Source organism: Felis catus, chromosome E1 (genome assembly GCF_018350175.1).
Source record: "Felis catus isolate Fca126 chromosome E1, F.catus_Fca126_mat1.0, whole genome shotgun sequence".
NCBI lineage: Eukaryota > Metazoa > Chordata > Mammalia > Carnivora > Felidae > Felis > Felis catus.
This window is the reverse complement of record NC_058381.1, coordinates 25,597,858-25,622,797: the sequence shown is the minus strand read 5'-3', so window position 1 is coordinate 25,622,797 and position 24,940 is coordinate 25,597,858. Positions and strand designations below refer to the sequence as shown.

Here is a 24,940-nt window from a genome sequence, read left to right as displayed (position 1 = left end):
TAAACACACACACACTTTTAAAACAAAGAACTGATTTAATACTACTAAATTTAAAACATTAACAAATTAAGGAATGTATCCTTATGCAAAAATAAAATAAATCTCTCAAGGCAAAATACATACAGAGAAAAATAACCCGCCCTTGTACTTCTTTACTCTAAACTTGTAATTCTCATTTCTGATTTCCATTTCTGTCCCAGTAAAGACTGCCATATTCAGTTTCTTTGCTTGCTTCTTTCTCCTCTCCACCTAGGGCAATGAGTGCAAAGAATTATACCATTAATAATCGTTGGTTTATTTCTCTTCAATGGTGAACACTTGAACCTCTCCTGTACGTTTCAATTTTTTTTTCAATGTTTATTTATTTTTGGGACAGAGAGAGACAGAGCATGAACGGGGGAGGGGCAGAGAGAGAGGGAGACACAGAATCGGAAACAGGCTCCAGGCTCTGAGCCATCAGCCCAGAGCCTGACGCGGGGCTCGAACTCCCGGACCGCGAGATCGTGACCTGGCTGAAGTCGGACGCTTAACCGACTGCGCCACCCAGGCGCCCCTCCTGTATGTTTTAATAATAAACTAAACACCTATGAACCCATCACCCAAAAATGAGAAGTAAAATATTACCAATAATTTCCATTTACTTATATAGATTCATACCCTGACACTCACCCACTACCAGGTAGCCATTCTCCTAAACTTCGTGTTTCTCACTCTTACACACATACACCCAGAGTTGTATTTTTGTTTTTCACATCTTAAAACTAGAGTTTTGATTAGTTCATGTGGCAGGCTGTTGCTGTTAAATATAAAGCTGAATAAATGCATGTGGCCTCAAATAGATTCTCTCATGTTACACAAGTGAAAATAATGGAAATTCAAAAATATTCCCAAAGTAAAACCATATACACATTAAAACTGCAAGGCACAGCAACAGCAACAAGAGGGAAACTTTCAGTGAAACCTAGGATAAACAGTAGGTGCCAAGAAGATACTTCAAATGATAACAACAAAGGCTCAATCCTCTTGTTTTTAAGACTAAAAGCATCACAAGCAAAGGAGAAAAAAAAAAAAAAAAAAACAAGATGCCATTCTCTGAAAGCCAAGAATCACAGTAGTCCCTTGGTGACAGTAAAAGAGGAAGGAAAGTTTAAGCCGCCTCTACCTATTCATGAGATCAAAAGAAATAAAGGAATCCCTTGATGTTTTTATCATTTTCTTTTGCTACTACATCTAGCACCAGAGAGAAGAAAGCACAATTAAGACTACAATACCTCTAGAAATTCCTGTATAATACTGGCAACTTTTAAAGGATCTGAGATTCAACTTCTCTAAAGATACATTAAATTTTAAACTATCCTACAAATAAAATCCAAATCCAATTTATTTCTTTGCTTAATTTACAAAATTCACATGGAGCTTTTACTATGTACCAGGTGCTGTTCTAAACAATCTTAAGAAAAACTATCTAAAACTTAGAATTAAAGCAAAATGCTGAACTTTCACATCCAGCCATAATGAAGTCACATGGAGTAGATATACCCTCCTGCTGGAAACTTGAAAAAGATAAGATGTATGGAAAGACAGCTTCCAGACATTGAACAATAGGCAGCATAGGACCAGTAATCCTTGAGACAAGGGAGCCCTATGAATGTTCCAACATTCTAATCTATTTAAGTACAACCAATGGCTGCTTTTGCACTATGACGGCAGAGGTGAATAGTCCCGACAGATACTATATGGCCCACAAGTCTAAAATATTTATCTGGCCCTTTAAGAAAAGGTTTGCACACCCCTGTCTTAGAATAAAGGCTGTTCCAGGCATATCAAGCAAAAATTCAAGTAACTTAAGTCAGGTAGCCCAAAACAAAGCCCCAAAATACTTAAAGGAATACTAACACCAGCCCTGAGCAACATAAAATTCAGTGTGTGGCATCCAAACAAATATTTCAAGACATGCAAATAAGCAAAAAAATATGACCCATATAAGGAGATAAATGAATCAACAGAATAAAGTGATATTTAAACTGCTATGAGAGAGGCACCAGGGTGGCTCAGTCAGTGTCCGATGACTTGATTTCAGCTCAGGTCATGATCTCACAGTTCATGGCATCAAGTCCCATGTCAGGCTCTGCGCTGAAAGCGTGGAGCCTGCTTGGGATTCTCTCTCTCCCTCTCTCTCTCTCTTCCCTTCCCCTGCTCACATGCACATGTGTGCATGTTCTACCTCTCTCTTAAATAAACATTTTTTTAAAGACTATCAGAAAAATACTTCATTTATTCAAAAAAGGAGAGCAAAGTGAGAGCAAGTTAAAGACACATGGAAGATCTTGCCGTATAGATAAACATACACTCACACACATCTAAAAATGAAAAATGCAGCATTTGAGGTGAAAAAATACACTAGATAAGTTAATAATATACTAGATACTTTTGAATATGCTCTGGGAAAGACGATGCTGTCAAAAGAATGAGACACGCCACTGGCTGGGGAAAAATATTTGAAAAATAATACATACGATATATATCACATATCATATATACATGTACGTGTGTGTGTGTGTGTGTGTGTGTGTGTGTGTGTGTGTGTGTGAGATAAAGGGCTGTTATCTAAAATATACAGAATACTCTTAGAACTCAACAATAAGAAAATAAACATCCTGGGCTAAAGACCTGACAGATACCTTACAAAGAAGACATACAGATGGCAAATAAGCATATCAAAAGATGCTGCTTCTGCTTCACATCATCCATGATTAGGGAAAAACAAATTAAACTGAGATACCATTACACAGCTAGTAGAATGGCCAAAATCCAAAACTGACAACATCAAATGCTGGCAAGGATGTAGAACAATAGAAACTCTCATTTCAGGAAATATATGGGAACCGTCTGTACTTTCCACTCAATCTTTCTATAAATCTAAAACTGTTCTTAAAAAATAAAGTCTATTTAAGGGGTGCCTGGGTGGCTCAGTCTGTTGGGCATCCAACTTTGGCTCAGGTCATGATCCCACAATCCATGAGTTCAAGCCCTGTGTCGGGCTCTGTGCTGACAGCTCAGAGCCTGGAGCCTGTTTCAGATACTGTGTCTCCCTCTCTCTCTTTGCCCCTCCCCTGCTCACACTCTGTCTTTCTCACTCTCAAAAATAAATAAATATAAATTTAAAAAACATTTTTAATTAAGAAAATAGTCTAGGGGCGCCTGGGTGGCGCAGTCGGTTAAGTGTCCGACTTCAGCCAGGTCACGATCTCCCGGTCCGGGAGTTCGAGCCCCGCGTCAGGCTCTGGGCTGATGGCTCAGAGCCTGGAGCCTGTTTCCGATTCTGTGTCTCCCTCTCTCTCTGCCCCTCCCCCGTTCATGCTCTGTCTCTCTCTGTCCCAAAAATAAAATAAACGTTGAAAAAAAAAATTAAAAAAAAAAAAAAAGAAAATAGTCTATTTAAAAATATATATTCTATTTTTTTAATATTTATATAAATAACCAAAATTTTCCATAAATCCACTGTTTTTGAGAAACCACATACCACTTTCCACAGTGGCTACACTATTTAGTGGCTACACTAAACATATGAGTTCCAATTTTTCCACATCCTCATCAACACTTGTTATTGTCTGGGGTTTTTTGTTTCCTTTTTTTAATAATGCCATCCTAATGGATATGAAGTAGTAGCTCATCATGGTTTTGATTTGCATTTCCCTAATGATGATATTGAGCATCTTTTCATGTGCTTACGTACCATTTTTATACCTTCTTTGGAAAAAATATCTCTTCAAGTCATGTGACTATTTTTAAATAAGGTTTTTTGTTGTTTTGAGATTTTTATACAATATGTGAAATGGCATTATATTACTTGAAGATTGGCTGCAATGAGTTAAAGATATATACTATAAATCCTAAAGAACCACTAAAAACAAGATAAAGAGACATAAACAAAGGAGATAAAGTAGAGATATAAAAATACCCAATCCAAAAGAAGACAGAAAAAGTGGGAAAGAACAAAAATGAACACATATGAAAAAGAGAAAATAGTAAGCTAACAGATTTAAATCAATTCCCACTGATATACACATTAAATGTAAATTGTCTAAAGACCTAATTAAAAGACAATGAAATAGTAGATAAAAAAGTAAGCCCCAATTCTATGCTGCCTACATAAATGCATTGTACATAAAAATATTTTTTTTAATTTAATGTTTATTTATTTTGAGAGAGAGAGCACAAGCAGGGGAGAGGCAGAAAGAGAGGGAGACACAGAATCCAAAACAGGCTCCAGGCTCTAAGCTGTCAGCACAGAGCCTGACTCAGGGCTAGAACTCATGAGCCATGAGATCATGACCTGAGCCAAAGTCAGACACTCAACCAAGTGAGACATCCAGGCGCCTCAAATGCATTTTACATATGAAGAAATCCAAAGATTAGAAGTAAAAAAATCACAAAAAAATATGTCATGCCAACACTAGTTCTAAAGAAAGCAAGAATGTCTAGGGCGCCTGGGTGGCTCAGTCGGTTAAGCGTCTGACACTTGATTTCAGCTCAGGTCATGATCTCAAGGTTCATGGTTTGTGAGTTCAAGCCCTTCATTGAGCTTGGCACTGACAGTGCTGAGCCGGCTTGGGATTCTCTCTCTCTCCCTCTCTCTCTGCCCCTCCTGTGCACGTTCTCTCACTCTCTCTCTCAAAATAAGTAAATAAATAAACTTTAAAAAATGAAAGCAAGAATGTCTATAATAATAACAGAAAAAGAAGATTTCAGAGCAAGGAATATTACCAGGGATTTCAGTAACAATAAACTGATCAATTCACAAAGAGGACTTTTACCATCCTAAATAGTTTTGCTCCTAATAACAGAGTAGCAAAATACATAAAGCAAAAACTGATAGCATTACAAGAATACCCAAACAATATTATGGAAGATTTCAACAACCCTTTCTCTACAGCTGACAGAATAAGCAGGAACACAACTCCTAAGGATAGAGATCAGTGAAGTAAGATAGACCATATTCTGGGCCATAACACAAATCTCAAAACACTTAACAGGATTGGAATCATATAAACTAGGTCTTCTCAGGGGATTAAATTAGATATCAGTAATAGAAAAACATCAGGAAAATCTCTCAAAATTTAAAAACAAAATAACATCCTTTTAACTAACCATAGGTCAAGGACAAAATCACAGGGCAACCTAGGAAATGTGTTGAACTGAATGAAAAAGAGAACGTAACAAACACAACCTATTTTTTAAAAACTCAATAAACTGGAAATTAAAAATGAAGTTTAGGGGCGCCTGGGTGGCACAGTCGGTTAAGCGTCCGACTTCAGCCAGGTCACGATCTCGCGGTCTGTGAGTTCGAGCCCCGCGTCGGGCTCTGGGCTGATGGCTCAGAGCCTGGAGCCTGTTTCCGATTCTGTGTCTCCCTCTCTCTCTGCCCCTCCCCCGTTCATGCTCTGTCTCTCTCTGTCCCAAAAATAAATAAACGTTGAAAAAAAAAATTTTTTTTAAAAATGAAGTTTAAAATGTAAAAACTTTTGAATATTAAAGATATTTGCTCTTGGGACACCTGGGTGGTTCAGTTGGTTAAGTGTGGACTCTTGGTTTCAGTTCAGATCATGATCTCATGGTTTGTCGGTTAGAGCTGTCAGCATGGAGCCTGGTTTGGACGCTCTCTCCTTCTCTCTGCCCCTCCCCAGCGTGCTCGCTCTCTCTCTCGCTCTCTCTCTCTCTCTCTCTCTTTCAAAATAAGTAAATAAACTTAAAAAAAAATTTGCTCCTGAAAAGTTTGAATGTACTTTCTGTGGGAGGATGTTGATAATAGGGGAGAATATGCACATGGGGCATATAAGGGAAATCACTGTACCTTCTGCTCAATTTTGCTGTGAACCGAAATATACCCTAAAAAAGTAGTCTATTTAAAAAATCCCATTAAGGTAAGTCACACAAAGGAATAAAATTTTTGTACATATTTTACATACATCTAAAAAAGGACCTGTATCTAGACTATATACAGAACTCTTACAACTAAATAAAACAACACTATTAAAACATGGCAATAAATTTCAATAGTTTTATAAAAACAATAAAATGGCAAATATGCACAAGAAAGATCAGTATCATTAGTCGTTAGGATAACTGGAACACTGCTGGTAGGAATGCAAAACAGTATAGTCACTTTGGAAAACAGCTGGGCAATTTTCTACAAAGATAAACCTACACTTTCTATATGACCTAGTAATCTTACTCTTACTCAAGAGAAATTAAAACATGTATCTCCAAGCAACTATTCAGAGAAGATTTATGCATGAGACAAAACTGGAAACAATCCAAACACCCATTCACTGGTGGAAGAAAAAACAAACTAGTATATCTGGACAATGGAACACTATTCAGATTTTTTTTTTAAGGGAATGAACAACTGAAACAACAACATAGATGATTCTCAAAAGCATTATGTGAAGTGAAAGAAACCAAGCACATATAAATGTTACATATTCCATTTTTTCAAATTCTAGAAAGGCAGAAACAATAGTGACATAAATTCTATTAGTCATTGCTGGTGTTCCAGGTGCAGGGAGGTAAGGGGCACAAGAGGAATTTTGTTATAGGGGTGCCTGGGTGGCTCAGTTGGTTAGGTGACTGACTTCGGCTCAGGTCATGATCTCACAGATCATGAGTTCGAGCCCTGCTTTGGGCTCTGTGCTGATAGCTGACAGAGCCTGGAGCCTACTTTAGATTCTGTGTCTCCCCCTCTCTCTACCCCTCCCCTGCTCACTCTCTCTGTCTCTCAATAACAAATAAATGTTAAAAAAAATTTTTTTAAAGGGGAATTTTATTATAAACAACTTTATTAAATATAATTCACATAGAGGCACCTGGGTTGCTCTGTCAGTTAACCATCCAATTCTTGATTTCAACTCGGGTCATGATCGCACAGTGGTGGGATGGAGCCCCGCGTCAGCACAGAGCCTGCCTGGGATTCTCTGTCTCCCTCTCTCTCTGCTCCTCCCCTGCTTGTGTGTGCACATACACTCTCTCACTCTTTCTTAAAATAAATAAATAAACATTTAAAAATATATAATTCAGGGGCACCTGAGTGGCTCAGTCAGTTAAGCATCTGACTTCAGCTCAGGTCATGATGTCACGGTTAGTGAGTTCAAGCCCCGCATCAGGCTCTCTGCTGTAAGTGCAGAGCCTGGAGCCTGCTTCAGATTCTGTGTCTCCCTCTCTCTCTGTCCCTCCCCCACTTGTGCGTACTCTCTCACACTCTCTCTCAAAAATACACTTTAAAAAGCCTTTAAAAATACATACATATATAATTCACATAAATATATTTCATCAATTTAATGTGTACAATTCAATGGTTTCTAGTATATTTACAGTTGTGCAACCATCACCACAATTTTTTTTTAAGTTTATTTATTTTGAGAGAGAGAGACAGAGTGAGCAAGGGAGGGGCAGAGAGAGACAGGGAAAGAGAATCCCAAGCAGGTTCTGTGCTATCAGCACAAAGCCCAATGCAGGGCTCAAACTCACCAACAGCAAGATCAGGACCTGAGCCGAAACCAAGAGCCAGACACTTAACCAACTGAGTCACCCAGGTACCCCAACAACTAATCAAAAAATGTAGAACATTTTCATAGCCCCCAAAGAGAAATCCTGTGTATATTAGCAGTTGTTCCCCAAACTCTCAGAGTCACCTAATCCTAGGCAACCACTAACGTGCTTTCTGTGTCTACAGATGTGCCTATTCTGGATATTTCATATAGACAGAATCAACAATTTGTGGCCTTTTGCAGCTGCTTTCTTTTACTTAACATGATGTTTTCAAGGTTCATCTTGCAGTATATATCACAACATCATTTATTCATGGCCAAATAATACTCCATTGTATGGTTATACCACATTTTCTTTATCAGCTGATAGACATTTAGGTTGTTTCCACTTTTTGGCTATTACAAATAACGCTGCTATAAATATTCATTTACAAATTTCTATAGATGTATGTTTTCATTTTTATTGGCTACATGCCTAGAAGTAGAATTGCTGGGTTAATGGTAACTCCATATTTAATATTTTAAGGAACTGCCAAGCTGTTTTCCAGTGGTTGTACTATCTTAACATTCTAATAAATAACATACGAGAGTTCCAATTAGTCCACATCCTCACCAACACTTGTTATTACCTCTCTTTGTATGTAAGCCATTTTAGTGGGTGTGAATTGGAAAAGGGGACTTTTTATAGTGAAAGAAAGACTTTGTATTTTGATTGTGGTGGTAGTTCCATAACTGCATCCATCTGGCAAAACTCAAATTATATACCCAAAATTCATAAGTTGTGTTATAGGTAAATTATTTCTCAATAAAGATGAATTTTTTAAAAGGCTAACTTTACAATAAGTATACTTAGAAAATTATGAGTTTTCACTTTCACACCTAGGAATGTGTTATGATAAATGAACAAAGATTTCCAAGACCACAACTTGTCCAATTCACTAAGACACCCACATTCTTCTTTACAGCTCTACAGTAAAAAGCATTTAAGCTGCACTGATAATCATCAGCATCTCCATTACAAGTCTGTTTATTTGGGTCAGAATCATTAAGCTCACATGTAATTTAGTTGCTTCGTGTTACACCTTTGTTTTTATCTGATTCAAGATATCCGTCACTAACCCTTTTGATGTACTTTTAGTAGTTTATACCAAGTCCTATAAAAAGAAACCAACATTTCTTTTCAACAGTTGATTTAATTTAAGGTGAATGTAACTTGAATAGACTACAGCTGTTTCTGTGACATACTTTATCCTGACAGCTTAAAATTTTAAATGTAGTTATGTAGGATAATGGCTTTTCTATATATTGATGCCCAGATTGACTCTTTTAATTGCTCTTCACCCTTAGACTAAACAACCAAGGACTCCAAATACAATGAAGACACTAAAACAACTGAAGATACTTTAAATTTTCAAAATGGAAGAAATACAGAGAAACAGCTACTTTTTACGTATGTCAATGAATACACAACTGTTTGATTTCTTCAGTCAGAAGCATAACCTAGAAACACCTGAATTTGGTAAAAGTGTTGCCCTGTAAACATGGAGACAGTGAGGCCTAATGATTAAGAGGCCAAGCTTTAAAGTTCAAATTCCAGTTCCACCACCCATCAGCTATATGTCTTTATGCCAGCCACTTACCAACTCTGAGCTCTAAGTCTCCTTACCTATCAAACAGGGTAATGGTACTCACCTTTCCAGACTAGTGGTAAAGTGATGATAATGTATATAATCAACCTAGAATTTCATCTGAAAAATATCAAGCATTATTATTCACTCATTTATAAATTTACTTCCTATCTTTTCTATTTAGTACACTTCCCTCTCACTATAGCCTTCATAGGAAAAATCTTCAATTACTGGGTTCAAATAGATATAAACTGAGAATACTCTTAGATCAATGTCTCAAATTCAACACCATGACATCACAAAAACTAAAAAACTAAAAAAGCAGCACTTCTAAAACAGATATTCTCTCCTGGAAACTGTTTCTCCGACCAAAACAATTAAAGAAATTTAAGAGGAATATATATTTCCAGTCATAATTTACTTAAATCACAGGTTTAGCAAAATTTTGTAAAAACCTAAATGATTCCAAGTAGTAAGGGCCCCAACGAAAAGGATGAGGTGTTATTAAAAAAGAATACACAAGGCAAACTGAGAAATAATTAGAGCAGAAAACATTAGGGAGGCCTTAAATCTCATAGTTTGGCCATTTAAAATGTCAATAAGCCTGTTTCCTCTTTGCAAAGTACTGGTGATGACTATGAGCAAATGTCAGTTGGCCTACTTTTGGAAGGCTGCCGGTGTCTTGGTTGAACAGATTCTGTGCGTCTGTGTGCGTGTTAACAGGATTTATTTGTTTGAAGTTAGAACTTTACAGCAAAACAAAAAAAAAAAAATTATAGCAAATCCTTATGGTGAAGTTAATCAAAATTTCTGAATTCACACAGCTGAAAAATCAAACAGCTCTTCTTTGAATGTGATCAAAAAGCACATTTAAGTCATTTGAAAAGGATGAAACTGGTGGTTGTACCTTATGAAAAAGTACTCTGAAAATTTACAAAAATAAGCAAATGAAAAAAAGTTTAACTTTAGAATTACCCTGCATGTTTGTTTCTAGAAAAATAATTTTAGCCATTCATAGCATAAAAAACCAGCAATGATTAGTATTTTTGACTACCTGGTGGTCTGTTTATAATATTATAAGTTTCAGAAAATACCTGGAATTTACCTTCCACTAGGAAAAACTGGGTTGGATCTTAGGGTTCTTTTTAAACCCTTAAATATTTTGAGATGTGAAATTGTAAATTCCTTATAGCAGAACAAAAAATAATAGTACCTTTCCAGTGATAAGTATAAATAACCCAGAAGAAATAAACCAAATTGGCTACCCAGTATTGTGGATGAGAGAACTTTGGCTCATAGACACTCGAGGAAACTTCTATCTCCAGAGTCCTTCTACTCTCAGAAAAAAAGGTCCTAGCTTAAAAGAATTAGTTCTAATACATTCTCAATATGAAGAAGTTCAGGTACTCAGTACACTGGACTCCTAAGGATAATGAATAAGATTTAATCTGCATTTCTAAGAAATCTGATTCAAGTCTGAGACTAAAATAATCTTTCTCCATAACCAATAAGAAAACAGCATGAATACAAGGCTAATATAACTTCTAATACAGTTACAAGCTCTATTACAGTTAAAAACAGCATTATTCATTTGGTCACTGACAAATGATTTTTAAAAAATACTTTATACAAAAGTAGAGCTCTAGTTCCTCTTTTGTGAAATACAGAATAAATACATTTTGGGTCACTACTCATTTTCCACATAATTATGGAAAGCACTGCAGAGAAAGTGGTGATTAGATTGCTGTCCCATTATTCCAAAGAAATATATCATAGTATGGAAAAACACCTTACTAAAGGAGAAACTCCCCAAAAACCTATGAAAATCAGAAGATGTCAAGGAACAACCAAGAAAATATAAAAATAAAACAAATAACAAAAAAAATTAAATTCAACTTTCAAGAAGAGTCAAGATTTAAAGTTAGACATGGTTATAAAATATGCAAAGATTTTCTTTGCATGAAACTAAAGACTGATAGATTTCATCAGATAACATGACAAATGGCAAACTATATATGAAGTTTACAGTATACATATCCATAACAATATATCACTAATAATCAAGAGCTCAATCAATAAGAGCAAAGGGTACAAATAAGCAAAGCATTAATCAGAATAAACAGCAAAAACGTGAAGATTTTCTACTCTTCCTAGCACTCAAAGACCAAAAAATTACAAATGAAAAGGGTTTTCCTCCATCAGATATGCAAAAACTGTAAAGATTCATAATAGATAGACAGTAAAGGACAGAATTGGAGAAAAAAGGAATTTTCATGTACAGATGTCGGTATACTCTCTCTGAGAAGCAACTTTACAAGATGTATCAAAATTTTACACGTATATATTCTTTACCCAGGAATTCCCTTCTTTTTAATTTTAATTTTAATTTTTTTAATTTACATCCAAATTAGTTAGCATATAATGCAACAATTTCAGGAGTAGATTCCTTAGCGCCCGTTACCCATTTAGACCATTCCCCCTCCCACAACTCCTCCCATAACCCTCAGTTTGTTCTCCATATTTATGAGTCTCTTCTGTTTTGTCCCCCTCCCTGTTTTTACATTATTTTTGTTTCCATTCCCTTACGTTCATCTGTTTTCTCTCTTAAAGTCCTCATGTGAGTGAAGTCATAGGATTTTTGTTTTTCTCTGACTAATCTAACTTAGCATAATACCCTCCAGTTCCATGCACATAGTTGCAAATGGCAAGATTTCATTCTTTTTGATTGCTGAGTAATACTCCATTGTATAGATATACCACACCTTCTTTATCCATTCATTCGTTGATGGACATTTAGGCTCTTTCCATACTTTGGCTATTGTTGATAGTGCTGTCATAAATATGGGGGTGCATGTGTCCCTTTGAAACAGCACACCTGTACCCCTTGGAAAAATGCCTAGTAGTGCAATTGCTGGGTCGCAGGATAGTTCTATTTTTAACTTTTGGAGGAACCTCCATACTGGTTTCGAGAGTGGCTGCACCAGCCTGCATTCCCACCAACAATGCAAAAGAGATCCTCTTTCTCTGCATCCTCGCCAACATCTGTTGTTGCCTGAATTGTTAATGTTAGCCATTCTGACAGGTGTGAGGTGGTATCTCATGGTGGTTTTGATTTGTATTTCCCTGATGATGAGTGATGTGGAGCATTTTTTCATGTGTTGGTTGGCCATCTGGATGTCTTCTTTGGAGAAGTGTCTATTCATGTCTTTTGCCCATTTCTTCACTGGATTATTTGTTTTTTGGGTGTTGAGTTTGATAAGTTCTTTATAGATTTTGGATACTAACCCTTTATCTGATATGTCATTTGCAAATATCTTCTCCCATTCTGTAGGCTGCCTTTTAGTTTTGCTGATTGTTTCCTTCACTGTGCAGAAGCTTTTTATTTTGATGAGGTCCCAAGAGTTCATTTTTGCTTTTGTTTCCCTTGCCTCTGGAGACGTGTTGAGTAAGAAGTTGCTGTGGCCAAGATCAAAGAGGTTGTTGCCTGCTTTCTCCTCCAGGATTTTGATGGCTTCCTGTCTTACATTGAGGTCTTTCATCCATTTTCAGTTTCTTTTTGTGTATGGTGTAAGAAAGTGGTCCGGGTTCATTCTTCTGCATGTCGCTATCTAGTTTTCCCAGCACCACTTGCTGAAGAGACTGTCTTTATTCCATTGGATATTCTTTCCTGCTTTGTCAAAGATTAGTTGGCCATACATTTGTGGGTCCATTTCTGGGTTCTCTATTCTGTTCCACTGATCTGAGTGTCTGCTCTTGTGCCAGTACCATACTGTCTTGATGGTTACAGCTTTGTAGTATAGCTTGAAGTCTGGGATTGTGATGCATCCTGCTTTGGTTTTCTTTTTCAAGATCGCTTTGGCTATTCGGGGTCTTTTCCGGTTCCACACAAATTTTAGGATTATTTGTTCTAGCTCTGTGAAGAATGCTGGTGTTATTTTGATAGGGATTGCACTGAATATGTATATTGCTTTGGGTAGTATTGACATTTTAACAATATTTGTTCTTCCTATCGAGGAGCATGGAATCTTCTTCCATTTCTTTGTGTCTTCTTCAATTTCTTTCATAAGCTTTCTATAGTTTTCAGTGTACAGATTTTCACCTCTTTGGTTAGATTTATTCCTAGGTATTTTATGTTTTTTTGTGCAACTGGAAATGGGATTGATTCCTTGATTTCTCTGTCATTGTTGGTGTATAGGAATGCAACCGATTTCTGTGCATTGATTTTATATCCTGCAACTTTGCTGAATTCATGAATCAGTTCTAGCAGTTTTTTTGGTGGAATCTTTTGGGTTTTCCATATAGAGTATCATGTCACCTGCGAAGAGTGCAAGTTTGACCTCCTCCTGGCCGATTTGGATGCCTTTTATTTCTTTGTGTTGTCTGATTGCAGAGGCTAAGACTTCCAATACTATGTTGAATAACGGTGGCGAGAGTGGACATCCCTGTCTCATTCCTGACCTTAGGGGGAAAGCTCTCAGTTTTTTCCCCATTGAGGATGACATTAGCGTTGGGTCATTCATACATGGCTTTTATGATCTCAAGGTATGCTCCTTCTATCCCTACTTTCTTGAGGGTTTTTATCAAGAAAGGATGCTGCTGTATTTTGTCAAATGCTTTCTATGCATCTATTGAGAGAATCATATGGTTCTTGTCCTTTCTTTTATTGATGTGATGAATCACATTAATTATTTTGTGGATATTGAACCAGCCCTGCATCCCAGGTATAAATCCCACTTGGTCGTGGTGAACAATTTTTTTAATGTATTGTTGGATCCGGTTGGCTAATATCTTGTTGAGGATTTTTGCATCCATGCTCACAGGGAAATTGGTCTATAGTTCTCCTTTTTAGTGGGGGTCTCTGTCTGGTTTTGGAATCAGGGTAATGCTGGCTTCATAGAAAGAGTCTGGAAGTTTTCCTTCCATTTCTATTTTGTGGAACACCTTCAAGAGAATAGGTGTTAACTCTTCCTTAAGTGTTTGGTAGAATTCCTCTGGAAAGCCATCTGGCCCTGGACTCTTGTTTTTTGGCAGATTTTTGATTACTAATTCGATTTCCTTACTGGTTATGGGACAGTAATTCCCTTCTAAGAGTTATCTTAAGGGCTGCCTGGGTAGCTCAGCCAGTTAAGCATCCGACTTTGGCTCAGGTCACAATCTCATGGTTTATGGGTTCAAGCCTCTCATCAGGCTCTGTGCTGACAGCTCAGAGCCTGGAGTCTGCTTCAGATTCTGTGTCTCCTTCTCTCTCTGCCCCTTCCCCACTTATGCTCTGTCTGTCTTCCAAAAATAAATAAACGTTAAAAAAAATTTAAGAGCTATCCTAAGAAAATAATTCCCTGTATTTTTTAATTGCACATATATAGAAGTATGTAACAACATAACCTGCTAGGGGGAAAGTCAAAATTAATATAAATGTTTATACAAAGGAATGACGCATACACCCTAGAGCCAATACATTCAACATATGTAAAGAACTTGAATCAGGCCCTGGACATAATACTACAAGTTAATTTCATGCATGTTAAGGGGAAAAGTCAGGAAATGGATACTCTAAGCTGTGAACTCAGTATCTGGAGGAAGGAAGAAAAGGAAGGAAAGAAGTAACCTAGATTTATCTCTGATAACACAGAACCAAATGAATTTTCACTTTCGACAATTAGTATTGCTTAATTTTTTATCTTTTTTTTTTAAGTTTTATTCATTTAAGTAATCTCTACACCCGATGTGGGACTCAAACTCACAACCCTGAAAGAGTCGCACACTCTTCCAATTGAGCCAGACAGGCACCCCTCTTTAAATCTTTATAATAAATATTTTAACTGGTTAGAATTATATGGTCTTTATTTTAAGATATTAAAAACATATTAAAGTGAAAGTGCTTTCTGATCCCACTCCTTGGAAATAATCATTACTAGCACAAAGTTTATAATCATATACATTTTTAACTTTACATTAACACATACATGCTAATATATTTTATTTCAAATGTGAGGTACTGAGATACTAAAAACCACAATGGCTACTGAGAGTAATGATATGAAGAACCTGCTTTGCTTGAAATAAGGTCTTGAAATTTTTGGAAAATAAATAACAGTTTTTATCTGATATTAGAACACCAATTGATTGGTCATACTTTTCTGAAATACTCTCATAAAAAATTCTAAAGCAGGTGTAGGTTCATTAAGAAAATAATCAATTATTGCTGACCATGGAAAGCACAAACTATGCTGATATGAGTAAATGCCCATTTATAGTATATTATATTTAATAACGACCTACCATGGGATAAGATGCCATCCAAATCCTTCAGTTTCTCACTTTTAAAGGACAGGCTTTCCACAGAAACACCTACAGAAAGGGAACCTGCTTTTCTTCTGGGTCATAATTGTCAAAAGATCTTACCATCTTTTGAAGCAACTTTCTTTTTTTTTCTTTTTTTTTAATGTTTTTATTTTATTTTTGAGAGAGAGAGAGAGAGAGCGGGGGAGGTACAGAGAGAGGAGGGTACAGATGATCTGAAGCAGGATCCGCACTGAAAGCAGAGAGCCTGCTGCGGGGTTCGAACTCACAAACCATGAGATCATGACCTGAGCTGAAGTCAGACACTCAACCAACTGAGCCACACAGGTGCCCCACCATGTAACAACTCTCAACAAATATTTATTAACACCTTGAAACAAGTACTTGGTGAGGTGCGAAAGATATGAAGACAGAATACAAATCTAGCCAAGAGGTATAGGGTGCCTGGCTGGCTCTGTCAGTGGGGCATGTGACTCTTGATCTAGGGGTTGCAAGTTCAAGCCCCATGTTGGGTGTAGAGAATACTTAAAATAATAAAATCTTTAAAACAAAAACAATCTAACAAGAGGTAAATGAGCAACTAAAATTAAAAAAAGGAGAGTAAATCGTACATCAGCACATACTATTAAATTGAATATGGAGCAAAAGGGTCAGCAGAACATGAGAATTCTAGAAAAGGAAATAGCAATGAAATGACCTTAAAGAGAATGGATCATTTGAGGAAATGAAAGAAGTTCAGTACAACTATCACAAAGGAGTACTATCAGAGCAAGGAAGAAGATGTGAGACACTCTTTAAGGATGGCTGAAAATGCATGCACCTGGGTGGCTCAATCAGTTAAGCATCTGACTCTTGGTTTCAGCTTAAGTCACCATCTCGTGGTTCGTGGGTCCGAGCCCTGCACTGGGTTCTGTGCTAGCAGCATGGAGCCTGCTTGGGATTTTCTCTCTTCTCTTCTCTTCTCTTCTCTTCTCTTCTCTTCTCTTCTCTTCTCTTCTCTTCTCTTCTCTTCTCTTCTCTTCTCCCCTCTCATGCTGTCCCTCTCTCAAAATTAAATAAATAAACTTAAAAAAATATTTTTTTAAAAGGATGGCTGAAAATGATGCTGGAAAAATACAGTGAGGGGATCAGTTCACAAAAGATCTAATGAACCTGGATTCAACAACTGTGCTAAATTCACTTCTTAATTCTAAAGTTTATAGGTTCTTTTGCATTTTCCATATATACAATCAAGTTATCGATGAATAAAGACAATTTTACATCTTTCATTCTAGTATTTACACCTTTTATTTATTTTTCTTGCCTATTGTAATGTCTAGGACCTACATTCAAAGATAAATAAAAGTTGTGGTAGAAGCTATCCCAAACTCAGCAGAAAGTATTTAATATATCACTATTAAGTATAATGTAAGCTGTAGGTTTTTTATAATCTTTATCATACTGAGGATGTTTCTATCCTAATTTGTGGAAAGGTTTTTTTAATCATAAATGATTACTGAATTTTATCAAAGGTTTTTTCCACTTCTAATAAGATGCTCATCTGGATTTTCTTCTTTGTTCTATTAATACAAATTACACTGAATGATCTGAATGATTTTCAAATGTTAACTAACTTTGTATTTCTGAAATATCTTACTCGGTCATGATATATCATTCTTTGCATATATCACTGGATTCTAGTTGGTAATATTTATATGTAAATTACATCAAGAAAGAAAGAAAAGAGAAGAAGAGGGAGAGGGGAGGGAGAGAGGATAAGAAGGGAGTAGGCAGAGAGAGAGAGCGAATTGTTGGGTATGAGAAGGTAAGATTAAGAAAAACAAGTTAGTATAGAGGTGCCTGGGTGGCTCAGTTAGTTAAGTCCAACTCCTGATCTCAGCTCAGGTCACGATCTCACAGTTCATGGGATGGAGCCCCACACAGGGCTCTGAGCTGACAGAGCAGAGCATGCTTGGAATTCTCTCGTGCACTCATGCATGCACGTGTATGCTCTCTTTCTCAAAATAAATAAACATTTTTTAAAAAAATAAGGAAAAAAAAAGAAAAACATGATAATAGAAAAGAATTACTCAACAGAAGAGTTTATAATCCTGAGGGAGACAATCTCCCAAAAAGAACAGGAGAGAAATTGTTTTTTAAAACTGATCATTCTAGGGGCACTTGGGTAGCTCAGTTGGTTGAGCATCCGACCCAACTTCAGCTCAGGTCATGATCTCATGGTTCGTGAGTTCAAGCCCTGCATTGGGCTCTATGCTGACAGTTCAGAGCCTAGAGCCTACTTCGGATTCTGTGTCTCCCTCTCGCTCTGCCCGCCCCCGCCCCCCACTCATGCTCTGCCTCTCTCTCTCTCTTTCTCTCTCTCAAAACTAAACATTAAAAAATAAAAATTAAAAAAATAAAAAATAAAATTAATCATTCTAGGGAGTATAACAGCCAAATAATGTAAGTACCTGAGAGAACAAATAAAACTAAAAGAAGGTATCAAAAAATAAATTTAAAGAAATTTTCTAAAACTGCACTAATTTTCATCCTCACTGAAGGGGCCCAGGACAATGTATGAGCTAAGAAACATCATTGTAAAGTTTGAGAACACTGGGAACAAGACTAACATTATGCTAGTTCCCAGAGAAAAACAAGCCATAGACAAAGAAAAAGGTATCAAAATGGCTTCAGACTCTTCAACCATAACACTAGATGAATGCCTTAAAAATTCTGAACACCATTTACAAAAAAGTATTTGTTAGCCAGCCAAATTAGCAATCAAGAATTAAGAAAGAATAAAGACAACTTCAGACAAACAAGATTTACCACACATCTTTTTTCCAGAAGCTACTAAAGAACTTACTCCATCAAAATGATCACACAAAGCAAAATGGATGAAAGAGAGGGATGGGGTATTCTATTTTCCATTACAAATTTTATGTGATCAGTCACATGTAGAACTTCAGTGAAAACAAACCTAAAAATTAATCAAATACAACAAAAGTGATACATATGTAACTTTTGCACAAGAACATTTAGCTGTGTGAAATTATATTTTAAATATATTATATTTTTAAATATTATATTATAGAAGAGAAATCTTTTTTAATTGATAAAATAAATTAAGCATATTCAAATTCTACTACCAACAATAACTTTTATAGCTTTATACTCTCTCACGAAGTATTTCTGCCCAAAGTAAAAGTTGAAAAACGTGGGAAATTAATAACTGACATATATAAAAGAGCTTCATAAATGAACTGAAAGGAGAAAAATCTGCCTCTGAATTACATACAAAAGAAACAAAGACATAGCAGAGTCTTTTAATAATAAAGTTGTTCTTGAGTCCAACTACCCAAAGAGAAGGCTGGCTACTCCAAAAACCTTCCAGAAAAAGATGTTCAACAATCTTCCTTGTTAAAGGATTTCACCAAAACTCAAATGCAATAAAAATCAGAGCAAGAGAGAGTGAGAGAGAGCAAAGGAGAGACAGCTGAACTCTGGATGTGTCATACAGCCCAATAACAAGGAGAAAAATCTCTACATGACTGCAGGATGCTGTTGCCTTGTTACCTCCACCCTTCCCATTTCAATTAAGCAGATTTAATCGCTAAATTGATCCCTGACATTACTTACACATATGGTTAGTGCATAACACACACAGTAGTAAGTTTTAATGAACTTCATTCTCACCAGTTTAGAGAATTATAAGCTAAATGAAGTATTATAAGGAAGATTATCCAACTTCTAGTAAACTTTAAAAACAGAATTAGACTTTTTAATATCCTCTTTTTAAAAAGATTTTAGAGTATGCAAACAAGATTAAAATGACTATGTTTTCATTGCTCGTGCAAAAACATTCTGAGTGAACACAGGCAAATTAATGAGAAAACATATCACTAAAGAGTCAGGAGTTATTAGGCACCCAAATAGCATATTTAATTTCAACACATATTTGACTTTTTAAATCAAAACATACATAATATTTAAATACAACATTAAGAAGTATTCATTTTTAAAGCAGAGATTAAAGGTCAAAAGCCCGAAACTGTACTTCTGACAAGGCTGGAAATGTAGACAGCAGACTTATCCACAAGCGAGATAATGGTGAAAACCAAGCTCTCTAAGGCAGTTTAAGAATAACTGCGAAGAAGAGCAAAGACATGAGAACAACAGAGACTTGGGGAATACCCACAGAAGAAAGCTAAGCCAGAAGCATAACAAAAGCAGTACAGTCAGCAAGGAAGGGATCTGGGAAGAGTGATGCCATGAAAACCAAGAGAGAAGAGGGTTTCAAGAAAGAGCCAGCAAAGTCAGAGGCTAAATTGAGATCAAAGAGGATGAAGATAAATCAAAACCACAGTAGAATGTGAATGGCCATATTGAATTGGTTAAGATTACCTATTTCCATCTCAACTGACAGAACAAGAATTTATCTTGTGGGGAGGAAAGGATGGGGCATGGACACTTGGAGGAAAACAGACTTTAGTTATCATTCTTGCTGTCTGTAGTCCAAGACCAATAAAAGAGAAACTCCTAAATGATTTGTTTCTTCTTAAGGGCTACACTCACCAAACTGTGGAGCAGGCAAGATTCTAGCCGCTCGAATGGGGCCATGTCGAACAGAAAAGAGCTCCTGTGCTTCCCCACTGATCTGCATGAGAAGACAAAAAATTTCCGTAAATGAAAATACAGGTCAGAACATGATTATATGAAAACAAGATCTCCTAAATTTTATCACAATTTTTTGTCTGAAATGTAATATATGTACACACAGAGACACACACATTTATGGTTGTTCATACACATTCAGCATATTCATATTTAAATTACCACCAAATATTTTTAGAAAATGATAAGAGCACACAGTTAATATAAACAGGAAAATGAATGATCTGCTCTTAAAGTCTATAATTCTTATCTTTAAGAAACTCCTGTTAGTCTGCTCAGTTCCTGCATGATTGCCTTTCATTTTAGAGCAGAGCAGCTATGATTTTTTTAATTAGTACCAGGTGTTCCACGTAACAAAAAGGTAAATATTCTTAGTATTCTGAAAAACAGAACTTAAATGCAGTAATTTCTGCAAATATGTTGTAAAGGAGAAAAAGCAAAACATACTGCAAAGAACACATAGTGGAACATGAATAACCTGTGCACCAGGTTATGGTTCTGCAACTACCTCCCTGTTAACGACTTTGAATAAATCATTTAGCATCTATAAACCTATATATTTCTCTTTTTTTAATATATTTTGAATTAAAATCATAGATATTTAAGGTGTACAACATGATGGTTTCATATGCATACATAATAAAATTATTACTGCAGTCATTTCCTCCTTTTTTGTATGATGAGAACACATGAAATCTACCCTCAACATTTTTAAAGTATTCAACACAGTGTTATTAACTACAGGCATCATGCCTGAACATTGTATCTCTAGACTTACTCATCCTACATAATTGCAACTCTGTACCCTTTGACCAACATCTCTCCACTCCCCTCACCTCCGATAAGCCTGTATTATTTTGCATTTATAAACTTAAAAGGTAAAGGTGCCAAAGAACCTCAAAATACTAATCATTTCAATATTCTATGAATTAAAGTAATATGTAAGCATCTTTAAATGTCATCATTTTTATTACACACATAGATCAAACACTGTATGAATGTTCGTTTTGAGTCATATCAGATTTATTCCTCAGATATAAAGAGTACAGTAGTATATTAATCCAAAGGTAAAAGGGTATGACAATATATGTGTCAAGTGCAAAAACAACTGCTTTTCCAAATTAGTGGTTCAAGAGAACAGTTTGCTGCTAATTGAAGTATTGAGCAGATTAAACTAGAATTAGTTAAGACTGCTTTAAGTGATAATTTAGTCCCCGATCCATTTTCATAACTCTCAAGCGTTTGATGGAATATGTGATATCAGATGGGGAAAATGGCCAAAATTATAAAACTAGTTCTAAATAGTCAAGAACTTACAACACATGTAATAAACATTCAATAAGAGAAACATGCGGATGGTAGTTTTTTTTCAATAGGGCCTGCCAAACAAGCAGTTTAAAATATAAACAACATATATAAGATAAAAGGCTTATAAAGCTTTCAATATTAAACTGTAAATCTGCAGCACTTCCTTTAACTACTTTTTCAGATCTTCAGCTTCTCTTCTGTCTGAATTTAAGGACTGCAAACTATAAATATTTTGTTTCTTATAAATGTTAACTTATGGTGATGCCTAAAGAGCCATCATATTCATTCTGCCTATAAAAATTACTATAAACTTATTCGCTGGCCACAATGGCAAATCTCTCTATAGCACTTGGGATGCAGGTTTGAGGAATGCTAGGCTCTTCTCACCAACTGTGCAACAACAGCACCACCTATCACCAATTAAACACACCAAACTATAAACTCAGTATAGCAAAAGATAAGAATTTAGCTCTCCACAAACTCCTTTGTGAACATTAATTTTCTACATGAAAAACATGCCCATTATATACTATAGCTCTTAAGTCTACAGTTTAATATTATAGAACAGAATTTAAAATTTAGAAAAAGCCTTAAAAGGTCACTTTGTTCAACCTCCCACCCAACACATGATTCACACATTCTCTAAAATCTAAAAAGTATGATCTTGCTGATATTAAGCACACTTTTGCTGAAAGGTACGTCACTAATGTAATACATTTATATTATAGAGTTATTATTAGCTATCTCCACCAAAATGGGGATATAAAAATGGATAAATAATATTCTTCAATATACAGACTATTCTACTTACAAGGAAATAAAAAATTATAAAACAATATTGTAGAAGTTGCACTGAAATTGTAATTCAGAGCAATGAAAAACACTTCTCACTCTAACAAATATACATTCATACTTTTAACAAATCATAATATTCTAACACAAAATCTGCTGTGTACTATTATGGCCATATTCCACAGATCTAGCATTTAGCTTTTGATTCTATCAAATAAAGCCTTAAAGTAAAGTAAAATAAAAAATAAAAGTCTAATCATATTTAACTGACCTATGTGTACTAAATTATACTAAATAATAAAGAACAAGGCAAACCTGTCTTGGCATTCTCACAATATGATAAACATTTGTTAACACTGGATTTAATTCACATGAGCTTTACTCTGATATTGAAAAACATTTTGAAATCTGAACACACCATGCTCTCCAGCATAACAGCTTTCAAAACAGACCTAAATGCTGTATTCTATTCTAAGCTTCTACTCTAAATCCCTCTTTAAATATACCGCAAAAGGTAAGAAAAAACATTAGGACTGATTACAAAATGCATCCCACATTTATTACCCATCCTTTATTACCTCTAAGTTAAGATCCTTGAATCTTTAATTGTAACATAAGGGAAGGGAGGGATGAAGAAACATTCTGTCACTATTTACAAATATTTGTGACTATGTTAAAATCAACATTGTTAGAAGCATAATTCCAAAGTATCCTAAGTGAGTCTCAAATGCCAAATTTCTGAGATGAGAGAACTCTCCAAATAATGTGTACAAATGCTACACTGGAATACTATTTCAGAAGAGTGCCAACAAAGTGTGTACAGATAAGACGTGCACATTTTAGAAAGAACACAAGTTGGATATGTCCTTACAGGCTCGGCTTTAGCTGCCGCTTTCAATTGCCTCTAATAATTTTATACAGCATGTTCACTGGTAATTCTGCTCTCAAATAAATGCGTGTCAAAACTGATTAAGTTTTTAAAGGCTTTCAAAGTGATTTTTACATTTCTTAAAAAAGAGCTCACTGAAAATGGGGAAAAAAATCTCAGAGATGAGGATTTTATATATCCTGACAAGAATTACCAGGAGCGTTAAGTTCATTTTTAAACCAACAATAATAATAAATACAAGGGCAGAACTACAAGGAAGGAGTTGTACCAAGCAATGTTCCAACTTCCTGGCAACTGTGGTAACTTGGGGAGAGGAGCAAACAGGGAGGAAACCTCTCCAAGAGTTCCTCATGGGTCTCTGCCTTTGTTCTTACTGGCATTTTAATTTCTGATGACAGACTTTTGTTGTTTGGAGCATAAACCGGACGTACCAGTTTGGAGGCACAATAAGGAGAACAAAGAATGATTTGTTCACACTGTAGGAAAAAAATCTTTTCCAACCATAGAAAATAGCTTTCGCATGGTGAAAATATGCAAATTACATACCAAACCAAAAAAGTGGGGGGAGAGTACAAGTTTAGAATCTCACAACTCAATCTAAGGCAAAGGGAAATTATAACAGCCGAGACAATACACACAGGGAAAGGGCTATAAAAGTTGTGGGAATTTATAACTACCTCTAGAAAATTCTAAAAGCAAATGAAGGTCATCTAGCCCTCAGAACCAAACTTGTTTCTGAAATCATGATGACTTTTCAAAGATACATGACTACAAAATAGAAAAGTCAATCAAATACCATGGACAATAATAATGCTTTATGACACAGAATTAGGACAAGAGTACATATTTACACCCCCAACTTCCCTTTTAGATACTAGTCAAATGGAGAATTGTGTCTGCAGTTAATTCTTTTTATCAAACATTGTTGAATAACAGACACAGAAATAACACCTCAATCATACATATATGTACAGCTTAATGAATTTTCCATGTTAAAATACCTCTGTTACCAGCACAGACATCAAGAAACAGAACATGACAGATACTCAGAATGTCCCTCACTGCCCTTTCCCAGTCACAAACCCAACTCAAGAATAATCATAACCACTATCTTGACTTCATTACATATAAATTTTACTCATTCAAATTTATGCAAATAGAATCACACAGTATACACTCTTGTGAATTACATATGTATGAAATTCATTCATGTTGTTGCATACGATTGGTTTTTTTATTTTTTTATTGTAGTTTTTAAATTTCTATTGCTATACAGATTTCCACTGTGTGAAAAATACTACAATTTATCCATTTTACTATTGGTGGACTTCCAGGTTGTTTCTATTTCTTGGCTTTTAAGATGTCAGGAAAAATTGAAAAAACTTTCAAATAAGAAAAAGATCACTATATGTCCTTTCAATGGATTACCAAGAGTGTCTAGTGGACCCTTTGGGGTTATTTGATTTTATATGCATCTATACCCTTGTTTTGCAATATTGTAAGTTATAGAAAACTGATAGTAACTGACTCTTGTCCACAGAAATGCAAGTGAATTTTGTCTGGAAGAGATACAATTGAATTCCACTCTATAAAAAAGATGATTCCAGGCAGTACATTTTAGTTTCAGTAGTGTATTAACCAGGTTTGCACCTCGTAAAAAGTTCATTGTAGTATTTCTAATTGCCTATATTGGTTCTTCAGATTCTCCCTTGAACCAGCTGTAACAACTTGCCAAACACCTCATTTATTAATGAGTTAAATAAAATCTATGACATCTGTTCCATTTTACAGTTGTAGGAGAGCTATGATTTTAGCATTTTTAA

General features: G+C 35.6%; 1 protein-coding gene across 1 annotated transcript in view; it reads right to left on the bottom strand.

Annotated features, from left to right (window-relative positions):
• The window catches only part of BCAS3 (BCAS3 microtubule associated cell migration factor), a 617,319-nt gene that overhangs the window by 543,424 nt on the left and 48,955 nt on the right, over nt 1-24,940 (bottom strand). The window contains exon 8 of the mRNA XM_011289076.4: nt 20,030-20,111. Coding sequence (XP_011287378.3) covers nt 20,030-20,111 — 82 coding nt within the window. The remainder of the gene's footprint in view (nt 1-20,029; nt 20,112-24,940) is intronic.